The sequence below is a fragment of the Dendrobates tinctorius genome, unplaced genomic scaffold, assembly GCF_039654945.1.
Source record: "Dendrobates tinctorius isolate UK_male_01 unplaced genomic scaffold, ASM3965494v1 ptg000015l, whole genome shotgun sequence".
NCBI classification, from domain to species: Eukaryota; Metazoa; Chordata; class Amphibia; order Anura; family Dendrobatidae; genus Dendrobates; species Dendrobates tinctorius.
The window spans coordinates 39,242,542-39,255,000 of record NW_027361683.1 but is presented as its reverse complement, the minus strand read 5'-3'; the positions used below and the strand labels follow the sequence as shown (position 1 = coordinate 39,255,000).

The window sequence follows — 12,459 nt, the reverse complement described above, 5'->3', positions numbered from 1 at the left end:
GAAGAACCAACCCCGAGAAACCAACAAATAAACAAGGCCAAAAATGGTTTGACAAAGAATGTAAGTCACTACGCAACTCCCTAAGGGTAGCCTCAAACCAAAAGCACAGAGATCCAAACAACAGGGACCTAAGAGCGGCCCATGACATCCTACAGAGGCAATACAAACGCACTCTCAGGGAGAAAAAACAGAGGCATATCTGCCAAGAACTACAGAAGCTTGAGGACTCCCTCCAGGACAACTCATTCTGGGAGACCTGGAATCATATCGGCACAAAGCCCAAGCAGAGCACCCTCCACATCCAAAATGGCAACATCTGGCACAGCTACTTCAAAGGCCTCTACAAGAACATACCAGAAGGAGACCTAACCCCAGAACAGAAGCACCTAACCACTAAACTCAGAGACATGGAGGAGACAATCAAAGACTTCCAAAATCCTCTGGACATACCAATCAGTGTGATGGAAATAAAAGACAGTATCAAATTTATGAAATGCAAGAAGGCCGCGGGCAGTGACGGCATCCTGCCAGAGATGATCAAATTCAGTTTCCCAGATATACATGCAGCACTGGCAAAACTATTCACCCACATCCTGAGTGCTGGCTACTTCCCAAAAAGCTGGAATCAAGGTCTCATAACGCCCATCTACAAGAATGGAGACAGATATGATCCAGCAAACTGCAGAGGAATATGTGTTAACAGCGTTCTGGGAAAACTATTTAACAGCATTATTAACAAAAGGATCATCACCTTCCTCACCCAGCGGGACGCCCTCAGCAGAAGCCAAGCTGGGTTCATGCCAAACCATCGCACCACGGATCACATCTACACCCTGCAAAGCCTCATCAAGACCCACATCCATAGAAAAAAACAGGGGAAAATATTTGCATGTTTTGTGGACTTCAAGAAGGCCTTTGACTCAGTGTGGCACCCAGGTCTGTTCCTGAAACTCCTGGAGAGCGGAATAGGTGGCAGAACCTACGACGTCATCAAGAGCTCATACACTGAGAATCGGTGCAGCGTGAAGGTGAATGGAAAGAGGACGGCCTTCTTCCGGCAGTGCCGTGGGTTAAGACAGGGCTGCAGCCTGAGCCCAACTCTATTTAACATCTACATAAATGGACTGGCAGCGGCCCTGGAATCCTCCTCTGCCCCAGGTCTCAGCCTACACGACCGAGAGGTGAAGATCCTGCTGTATGCAGATGACCTCCTGCTGCTTTTCCCAACCGAGAGAGGCCTCCAAGATAGCTTGGCCGTGCTGGAAACATTCAGCACCACATGGACGCTGCCCATCAACCAAAAGAAGACCAAAGTCATGGTGTTTCAAAAGAGGAGTTCTAAAGAAACCTCCACTTCCTCCCTCACACTAAATGGTGCCACGCTAGAGAAGACAAGCAGCTATACCTACCTCGGTCTGGAGCCAAGCCAAACCGGGAGCCTCAAGCAAGCAGCAGAGACCCTGAAAGGGAAAGCATGCAGAACCTTCTATGCCATCAGAAGACAAATGTACCACCTCAAACCACCGGTGAGAGTCTGGCTCAAGATATTCGACAGCGTCATCACACCTATACTGCTATATGGCAGCGAGGTATGGGGTCCAGCAACCTATCCAGACCAGAAAAAGTGGGATTCCAGCCCAACCGAAGTCTTCCATCTGGAGTTCTGCAAATATCTCCTCCAGGTACATCGCAGCACCTCAAACATAGCCTGTCGGGCAGAGCTGGGCCGATTCCCCTTATGGCTCACTATACACAAGAGGGCGCTATCACACCAGGCGCATATACAGAACAGCAACCCCAGCTCCTACCATCATAAAGCCCTGCTGAGCCAGAGCCAAGAGCAAGCCAGGAACCTCGGCAGCCAGCTCAACCAAAGTCAGCAACACACTCTAACTAAAGCCCAAATAAAAGAGATCTCAGAGAGCTGCAAGATGCAATACATAGAGGGTTGGAAGAGTGAATTGGAGAACTCCCAGAAACTCACCATGTACCGGTCACTGCGGAGGGACTACACACTGGCTCCATACCTGGAAAGGCTACGCCACCCCAAAGACAGGCAGACCCTGAGTATATACAGATTAAGCGCCCACAACCTAGAGGTGGAAACAGGGCGGCACTGACAGACATACAAGCCACGAGAGAACAGACTGTGCCAGCACTGCCAGCAGGGGGCTCTGGAAGATGAGGTGAATTTCCTGCTGCACTGCAACAAATACTCAGCAGTGAGGGACTCCCACTTCCAGAAACTTACCACCCATACCCCAGACTTCCCATCCATGGACGAGGAGAGGAAACTCTGCATCCTGCTGGGGGAAGAAGAATCAATGGTGGAGGTCGCCGCCCAATATGTCACCACATGTCATAAGATGAGAGGAACTAAAGACCTCCAAATGGACAATCACTCCCCATCCCCACTACCCTAATCCACTCCCCTGCCACACTTCTTTTCTTGCTTTGGCAACACTAATTGTATTTTGGTCCTGCCAATAAAGCCTATTTGAATTTGAGTGAGAGAGAGATAGAGTGAGAGAGAGATAGAGTGAGAGAGAGATAGAGTGAGAGAGAGATAGAGTGAGAGAGAGATAGAGTGAGAGAGAGAGTGAGAGAGAGATAGAGTGAGAGAGAGATAGAGTGAGAGAGATAGATAGATAGATAGATAGAGAGAGAGAGAGATAGATAGATAGAGAGAGAGAGAGAGGATACAGAGAGAGATAGAGAGAGCTAGATAGAGATACAGAGAGATAGAGAGAGATAGAGATAGAGAGAGATAGAGAGACATAGAGAGAGAGACAGAGAGAGAGAGAGAGAGACACAGAGAGAGATAGAGAGAGAGAGGATTTTGTATGTTCGTTCTTCCCGGAACAAAAACTGCAGCTGCGGTTCTGCAAAAAACATGCTGCGGAAAATAAACCGCAGCAAATCTGGGTGGAAATTTCCGCAGCATGTGCACAGCGGATTTGGTTTGCCATAGGTTTACATGGTACTTTAAGCTGCATGGAAACCGCTGCGGAGCCGCAGCAAAAACCGCAACGTGTGCACACACCCTAAAATTTCTGCTGGGTATTTGCATGTGTAACATGCCATAGATGTTCACCTTATACGATGGGGCTAATTGGTGTATGGCTACCTGACAGTATCCACATCAATAAACGATATGCATGTGGAATACCTGTAAAATTTACTCTGGGTGACCATAGCCTAATAGAGTCGGCATTTCCTTACCTTCACAGCATATTCCATATTTGTTCCCTTGTGAACACAGCGTTTGCACACAGAGTAAGAACCAACACCAATAGTCTCCCGTGCAGTGTACACATCACAAAACACAGTATTTTTTGTGTAGATCTGTAAAACAAAGATCATGCAGATATCTTGGCATTTTGACATGTAAGTTGAGATAAGTAACCAAATTACTGTTCTTGAGGGAAGATCACCTTTGGTACAGAAAGTATTGGAGAAGTAGAGGCTTTTCCATCCACCTCTGTCAATGAAGAAGGAGCCACAAAACTAAAGCCACGGAACAGCTGATGAGCTCCTGCGCTCGGAGGAATTCCAGGGGAGTCTGGTTAATAAAGAAGCAGTTTATTACTAGTGTCAATGTCTCCCAATATTACATGCAGCTACTGTTCAGCTTTTGTGTTACATAATCAATTTCTGGTATCAGGGAAAATGTTCGTATAGCAGGAAGTGAATGGAAAATGCAACAAGACACAAACCTCCACTGCACATAATTCAACCCAAGCAGAAAAGGATTCCCTTCTCATAATGGTTATATCCTCTGCAGACCATTTTTGCCATTCCTTATACTCACTCTGCCTTTTATTTAATTATATAATAATGTTAAAAGATAGAAGTGGCAATAACCTACCAGATACCCAAAGTTATAACTAACGAAGCCTTGTGAGGCATAGCATGGATTGGAAGAAAAATAGTCACCTAGCACATGAGCATTAAAGGGATCGTACATTCCTTTTACATTGATGACCTATCCTTAGGATATAAAATCGGTGGGTGCCTACCGAACATAAGAGGCAACATATTTATGGTCTAGCCAAAAAATAGGTCATGAACATAAAAAAGTAATGGACAGCTCCTGTAAATGACCATGGGCTAGCAAACTGGTTTTCTAGAATGCTGATGCACACAGTTTTGTAAAAATTCCATCATGACACTCAGCAGTGTTTTAGAGATATATACAGGAAATATATGTATTATTGTACCGTGTTAGCCATTAGATAGAAAAATATTTGGAATTGAGAGTCCACGTGTATAAATATGTGATTCTTTGGATGTTGTATTAGTCTAGCCTGATGAAGAGACCTGAGTAGTCTGGAAAGCTTGCAATGTGGACTCTCAATTCTAAATATTTTTCTTATAGATTTATAGTCACTAAATTATCTCGGTCTCAAATACCAGTAATAGATTGTAACACTGGTTAATGTCCAAGGAAGAGAAAAGGCAGCACTCTCGTTACCGATCGTTTGTTCTTTATTCAAGAGCAGATAAACACATAGCGACGGGAGAAAAGAGGTGGAGACAACAAAGGACTACAACCGATTCGCCCTGCAAGCACTTCCACGGGTCCAAGGTGAAAGTGCTTGCAGAACGAAATGGCCGTAGTCCTTTGTTGTCTCCACCTCGACTCCCCCTCCACTATGTGTTTATCTGCTCTTGAATAAAGAAGAAACAACCGGTACGGTGAGTGCTGCTTTTTCTCTACACTGGACATTTCCATAGCTCTGTTTTGCTGTCTGGCACTCTGATTACCACACGTTACCATACCGGACCCTCCATTCAGGTGCATTGGGAACGGCTTTTCAGCCTGGTGCTGGGTCATACTACGCTCTCTACCCACTCACTATTTTGTAACACCAGTTAAACCCAATGGTGTAACAATATATCTAATATAGCAAAGGTTTTAAAAACTTTTTCTGTACTTGAAAATCTTTTGGATGTGACAAGCATCATTAAGTCACTCTGTGCAATAAACAGGTAAAAAGACCACTTTAATAATAATAAAATGTAATAAAGTAATAAAAAATGCCTTGATGGTACCGTTGATACTGTCATCTGTCACCAATTGAAGAGCTAAATACAGGCAGCAGTTTACTACATGATCAAAGTGATATTATTGGAATAAATGCATTTTGAGTAAGCAGATTGCAGTAATAATTTACTCACATTTCCTGACACATGATAACTACATTGATGTCCCCCCAAAAAATAAAGACAATCACCTTTTGGCGTGCGTGACGTGAATTCGGAGTCAAAGTAGTATGTGTCATCTGGCTGTGTAACTGCTGGCTTAAATGGTGGGCTAATCTCTCGTCGGTACAACCTCTAGAAATTGAAAGAGGAAATGCAGTTTAGATGGGCTTTAGTACAAAAAGCTCATGATTGTTTCAATTCTCACTACTGCCAAGGTATCTGCTATCCAAAGATTATACTTTCTTAAAAAAAGTGCAAATGTCAAAAATTTTGGGTAGGGACATTTTTTTCCTGGCAAATCATTGCTGGTTCTCTGGTTGTTTTGCAGGTGGTCAGCATAGGACTGCTGCAGTCAATCAGTAGCTACAGCCGTCAGATGTCATAATGGTGGCATCCTAACTCCCACTGTGGGTAGCACTACGGTATGTGACCAGTAAACCAATGACTGGCTGCAGCAGTGACAAGCTGACCACTTGCAAAGACCATGGAGACTTTCAAGTGCATCAGTCCTGGATTTCCATGGAACAAAAAAGGCAAGTGTTGTATATTTAGTTACTGACAATTTGTAACGGGGGCTGCCGGTGAATAGAGCTTCAATGACATTGGGGGGAGGCCAACAATAACTCATGGTTCTCCCCGGGGAGGACAAAACCCTCTGGAAATATTTACTAACACTTTATTCTTCATTTCTCATTGATACTGGCTGGCTGCCTGGTAGCAGGTGGGCTATGATGTGCAATACGCAGAATGCATAGGTTACAATGTTAAACCACGACACTAACATTTGATAGTATAGTAATAGTACATCCTATTTGAAGATCTTGATTCTGGTTATAGCCGAGATCACAAGAATAACATGGAGGAAGAGAAGAAACTATATGGTACATTACATATAAAGGAAGAACGTAACAGGTGGGGTGCAGAAAAAGAAAAACTCTGTGGATGAAGTTGTCTAGTGTACACTGAGGCTATGGTATAGACACATGAAAGTTGCGTTTTTTTTCTGCCAAGTTAGACTTTAATTGCAGAATTTAAGACTCACATTCCAATCAATGGTGGAAAAAAATGGGTGTCGCTTAATCTCCTCTGCTCCATCAGTGCCAGAACCTAGAAAAATGGCAGCATGAAAAGCATTACAGCTTAGCGGTTCTAAAGACTTTACGTGTAAATCAGTTAATGTGGAAAAATGAATAAAAAGGCAAATTCACCACACTGACAGCAAAAACCTACCGAGTCTATTAGTGGGATTTCTTTTAAAGAGAGCTCGTAACAAACCCTGAGCTTCATTGCTGAGAAACTGAGGCATCCCCAATTTGGCTCTAGGAAAGAGACAAGAGATTGGGTACAACGATTAATACGAGGCAATAATAAGTAAAGCATGCAGATTTTCACATTGAACGATGCATACGGCATGAGTAGGCATGACCCTTTCTGCACCATAATTATGTGCCATTCACGTGAATACAAACTTTAAAAATAATTTTCATTCCATCTGAAAGCAATCCATGAGAAACTTAGAGTGAATTGCAGAAAATGTACCGTGATGCGTTATAACTGAACTTGTGAGCAGTTGACGCAGATTTTACCACATTTTTTAACTTCTTATTGAATTTTTACTTTGCATCCACAGAATTTTAGGATTTCACAAATACTTTAATGTAGTCAGATCTTCTTCCATTTCACCATTCACATGGGCACAGTCATCCTGCCACTACTGGACGCCTGGGTATCAGTAGTACAAATGTGTATGGCTGTTTATAGGGAACTGGTCACACTGTGCATGCAGTCCGATCTGTGGACAGACTGGTATAGAGAAGGAGGAGCTAAGCACAAGGATATATAGGATTGGTGGAACAGTTTCCATATAACTTGTTCCTTATTCATTGGTCAATGGTGTTTCTATAAGAGTCCAGTGGGCAGTCCTTCTCAGTGAGTGACAGCTATCGCTACATGTACCACCCACTTGGTCATATGCATTCAGACATCAGGGATTTCAGCTAATAAAATACAAGTTTAAATTAAAGTTTTTGCACAAAAATGTAAACCAATCTGATCAGCTCCCTTCTGTAATATAACATCCCACCCGCACATCAGATAAAATTCACAAAGTGACAGGCTCCCTTTAAGTGCAAGTGAGGATCGTGATAAAGATGTTGTAAGATTTATAGTTACCAGAACTCTCCAACTTTATTTTTCCATGTAACTAAATTCTAACTCTATTCAAGGCACTCACTTAAGAATTAGTGTCATTGTTTCCTTGCGGTCTTTTCCCTGGAACGGTAGGGACCCAGTGAGCATCTCAAACTGAGAAAAAAGAAAAAGTCTGGTGAAGGAGGAGATTCTTACTACAGAATCTACCCTAGCCTGATCTTAACGGGATTGTGACAATCACTGTATTAACGTCCTTATAGATTAGTTTGAACTTAACCGATGGAAACATACAGCTGATGCCAAGTTATTGCTATCTTCTTCTTACCATAAGAACTCCGTATGACCACCAATCTGCACTGTGAGAATGGCCTTGACGATTCACCACCTCAGGAGCCATGTACTCCACTGTTCCGCAGAAGGAGTATGCCTTCTTCTCATGATCTATTGACTCTTTACTGAGCCCAAAATCTAAGGAATAAAAAGTTACAACTATAAACAAGGTAAAAGAATGTGAAATTAAAATAATGAATCTTACATAAAATTAAAAGGGTTGGCCACTGCTGCTGGACAGGTCTCAACCCATGCTTCTTCACCAGCAGCCATTTTGCAGACAGAAGAGCTGTGCAGACTGTGAGAACAGTTACACTAACAAGCAATACTTCTATTCGTGTCAGAAAATCAAGTCTCCAAAGCATTTGTTAAATACAGATAAACTGAATGATCCCTTTAAGTCAACAGGAAATTAATTTTATTCAAATATAACAAAAATACCCATTTGCCAAACTGCGCGTATTTAACAATATGGCCGCTGCCTAGCCACCATTTTGATGAACCACAAAGGGTCATGAAAAGGTTAAAAACTAAATAAAATACTTATACTCACCTTACCACTCACCTATCTGGACCTCCGCTCTTCACCGCCACTAGTCTGGTCCTTGTCACATCTTCTTATCACCGCAGCCAAGTGCTGAATCCCCAGGCCTCCTCACACTAGACCGGAACTTCCGGCACTGATGAGACCCAGAAAGTCTGAGCATGAGCATGCAAGTTCACTTAGCATGCTATGACATTGTGACCTCAAGTGCACTTGGACATAAATGTCCTGGCCTAGTGTAAGGAGGCCTGAGGATTCAGAGCTCAGCAGCGGTGATAAGATGAGGCAAAGACTGAAAGAGGGACAGTGAGGAGCGGATGGGCCGAAGAGGCGAGTGGTAAGGTGTATAAGGAGTATACCGTAAATATTTTTCTACTTTTTACGTGTATTTTGCTGTACAGGCAGTGGGCACACCCCAGAGCATAATAAGAACATTCAATTTGCAGAGAATAACTGCTGCAAATAGCTTTTTTTCTGTGAACATACAAGCAATTTGGCAAATTTGGATTGTGTGAAATCTGCTTATCTCTAGCCACGAGCATTAAAGAGTGGTCAGGAGTTTAATTTTAATTCATAAATCAATAGGACACATGAAAATAAGAAACTCTAATAGATCGTCTTAGAGAAATCTGCTTCTAGTTCTTCCTGGACGGATCAGTTATTCTCAAATAACAGGTAAAATCTGTAGTCAATGAAGACAGATTTTCCCATTACGAACATAGGATATGGCACTTGATGCTTTTAAAATTTTATGTAGAGGAAAGGAGGGAGGAACTAGAGGGAAAATACAAATATTCTGCTCCATGTTCTCCTGAAAACACCAGTTACAGTTCTCCATAGAACTTTATTAGCATCAAGTGTCATCTCCAAGCCTCCCTATCGGGAAAGTTTGCATTCCCTAAAGACAAACATTACCCAAGAATTGAGAATGTTGGAAATGGATGATCAGTCCTGGAACAGAAAGAAGCAGATTTATCGGATAAGATTTATTACAAAGTTTCTTAATTTCATGTGTACTATCGCTGAAAAAAAAAAATTAAAGCGGCAATTACTTTTTAACACTATAGGGTGATTCAGGAAGATGTGGTGTATGAACTGAAGATACTTTACCAGTTAGTTTTATGTGACCTTCTTCATCAAGTAAGATGCTGCAAAATTAAAATATACATTAAACAGACAGCAGCAATACATTAGTATGAAACATACTTGTGGCCCAGAAAAGTACATTCATGTCACAATCTTTTTTTGCTGAAAGATTCTACGAAAGGAAAGCAGTCTGCCGATTCATGATACCCGAACCACAGGCAACATTAATCAGAGACAGATAATTATTGCAGCCGTGTAGGTTTTACTCTCAAATTCTGCAACTTTTAACCCTGCTATTCTGTTCGTTACCACTATACACTTGTTATGTTCCGGCCATTTTTGACCGGACCTAATAAAGTCTTGATTTTTAGCTAATTTAAGTGTTTTAATTGAATAATTTTTGCAGTATTATATTGTATGTGAACCTGGTTGTTTATAAACAAATGAAAAATGGACAGAAAAACTTAATTTTTATTTTTTTGTGTCAAAACATTTAAGGCCGGTTTCACATTAGCGCTTTTTAAGCGCACGCACGGCCGGGGGTAGCTCCGCCCCCGAGCCGGCTCTCTGCCCGGCGTGCCCGCCCCTTGCTTGTAGCGCCGCCTCCTAGCGGACAGCGGCGCCTGCGATCGGCGCACCCTATCTTTAGCATAGGGTGCGCAGATCGTGCGCAGGCCGTGCGCTAGTTGCGCTTTGACCTGCGCTGCGCACTTTTGACGGTGCGCCGTGCGCGCCAAAATCCGAAAAGTTCGATTTTGGCGCGCACGGCGCACCGTTAAAAGTGCGCAGCGCAGGTCAAAGCGCAACTAGCGCACGGCCTGCGCACGATCTGCGCACCCTATGCTAAAGATAGGGTGCGCCGATCGCAGGCGCCGCTGTCCGCTAGGAGGCGGCGCTACAAGCAAGGGGCGGGCACGCCGGGCAGAGAGACGGCTCGGGGGCGGAGCTACCCCCGGCCGTGCGTGCGCTTAAAAAGCGCTAATGTGAAACCGGCCTAACATGGCTTTATTGGAATATTTATGCATATTTAACGATGATCCTTCAGAACTCTGTTGTCTGTATATGTCCTCTCTGCTCTCTCCAGCTGGACTGAAAATGAAACTGGATAGACTACTATGGCAATTGTCTACTGATAAGATAAAATAAAACACCCCCCACCCTTTAGGATAAGAGCTCAGAGTAAAGCAAACACACTTTTCGGACAGAATTTATTAGTACTCTTTCAGGTCAGCATTTCACAGAAATTAGATCAGGGAACACAAGTAAAAAAAGAGAATATGTTCATTTACAATATGAAATGTTGAGAACCGAATTGAACTATTTTACATGAACAGAGGGTAAAAATATTTGGCACATAACTATACTGGAAGGTAATCCATCAGCAGTATTGTAATGAGAAAATGTATGTATGTGTAAATCTGCATGGACCAAAAGGACCTAAATAAAATGATAAATAGTAGTAGATGTAATATATTATAGTCCAAAATGAGATTATAGCTCCTTTATTTTACTCATAAAATGGCTGGAGATCACTATAAAAGGCCATCGGTGATTTTTGACCGAACAGTACAAGTGTATTAAAAATTGTGGAGCAAAAAGTAATCCAAAAAAAAAAAAAGTACCCATAGTAAGAACCCCTCAAATAATGAGGAAAACTCAATGAACCACAAGTTTCAGAACCGCATCTTGAATATTTTAAAAAATATTAAAGTTCAAAATCGGTCGTTTTTGACCGAACATAACAGCAGGGTTAAGAGATAAGGAACTATGGGTCTTGCATAACAAGACTGAGGCAAGTCCTCGTTGGCTTCACTGTGCCCCGATGCAGCATTTCAGATATACGCAGCTGCAATAACGTAGCCAGTGTTTGATTCATACTGCCTGTAGGTTCCCTTTAAATACACCTGTATACTACTGTATGGGAGGATGTATTTCTAGGACCAGATTGAATCCCATTAGGCAAATTTATTCTACGTATAAATAAGCTGTAAGGTATATTCACATGCAGTAGAAACCCACTCAATACACTTGATTTGAGTCATTGCAGTGTGTACATGAATTTCTCAAAGCCCCATTGTCATGAATGAGAGAATTAGTCACATGTCTGAAAGTTCAACAAGTCCTAAAAAAATCATGTCTTTTCGGTCTTAAAAATGGTTGCTCTGTGCCTCCTGTGCCAGTTACTGTTGAAAAGCCCAAAACACTTAAATATGCAACACCATTATTATGGTAATCAAGAGGGACAGGCCTCAAACTTGGGATCCCTGGTCAACTTTAGGCAACACATTTATGCAAATAAGATTGCTGATTTTTTACACACAGACATGACTCAAGCAGACATATCTGAAAGTACTCGGGTACATACTTCTCAGGTTTTAGATCACGATAAATGATTCCAAGGCTGTGTAAATGATCCAAGCCCAAAGCCAACTCAGCCAGGTAAAACTTTACATCCTCCTCGGTAAACATTACCTAAAAGAGAAAAATAAATTCCTAAGCCTGTCCAGAAACAAGGGCTTTGTGTTTTCCATTGATGGAAATAACGCCATCAGCCGGAAGGGCATGATGTTCAGGCAAGGATCATTCTAGAAGAACGGGTTGATGATATGGGCAGACATGCAGCTTCTGCACTGACCTCCTTTGAAAGACGAGTGAAGAGGTCCCCACCACGCAAGAAGTCTAAAATTAAGTAAAGCTTCCCCTCTGTCTGAAAAGCTGTAACCAAAATGACATCAATTTAGTTATGGCTACACAGGATCAAAGAAATCACTAAGAAAAACATTAACTAGGAACGAATTAAGAGTTCTTACCATAATGGAGCCTTACAACAAATGGATGGTTAACTTCAGCCAGAATATCCCGTTCCATTTTAGTTCTTACTCTGTCTCTTACTGAAACGAAAAGTGAAAACCATTATAATAATCATCCAAATAGCAACAGGAAAAAAAATCCTACTTACTTGAAGATAAAGCTTCCCCTATGAAGATTATTTAGTTTTAGAAATTGATTTTACAAATGCGTGAACACCATTTTCTAATGTTATAAATACTCCACCTCCACTGAGATTGTATTGCCATGCATGAAAACCAAAGGATTTACCACAGTACAATCTAATCACACACTTAATACAACTGCATCAA

The 12,459-nt window shown here is 42.2% G+C and overlaps 1 protein-coding gene across 4 annotated transcripts in view; it reads right to left on the bottom strand.

Moving 5' to 3' along the window:
- Positions 1 to 12,459, bottom strand: part of RPS6KA1 (ribosomal protein S6 kinase A1) — a 291,056-nt gene that overhangs the window by 29,223 nt on the left and 249,374 nt on the right. For all 4 annotated transcript variants that reach the window (XM_073563799.1, XM_073563791.1, XM_073563807.1 and 1 more), the window contains 11 exons: positions 12,130 to 12,210; positions 11,955 to 12,034; positions 11,685 to 11,791; positions 9,344 to 9,381; positions 7,685 to 7,827; positions 7,442 to 7,512; positions 6,439 to 6,527; positions 6,251 to 6,315; positions 5,238 to 5,340; positions 3,435 to 3,562; positions 3,223 to 3,345 (listed from right to left, as the gene is read on the bottom strand). In XM_073563799.1, coding sequence (XP_073419900.1) covers positions 3,223 to 3,345; positions 3,435 to 3,562; positions 5,238 to 5,340; positions 6,251 to 6,315; positions 6,439 to 6,527; positions 7,442 to 7,512; positions 7,685 to 7,827; positions 9,344 to 9,381; positions 11,685 to 11,791; positions 11,955 to 12,034; positions 12,130 to 12,210 — 1,028 coding nt within the window. The remainder of the gene's footprint in view (positions 1 to 3,222; positions 3,346 to 3,434; positions 3,563 to 5,237; positions 5,341 to 6,250; positions 6,316 to 6,438; positions 6,528 to 7,441; positions 7,513 to 7,684; positions 7,828 to 9,343; positions 9,382 to 11,684; positions 11,792 to 11,954; positions 12,035 to 12,129; positions 12,211 to 12,459) is intronic.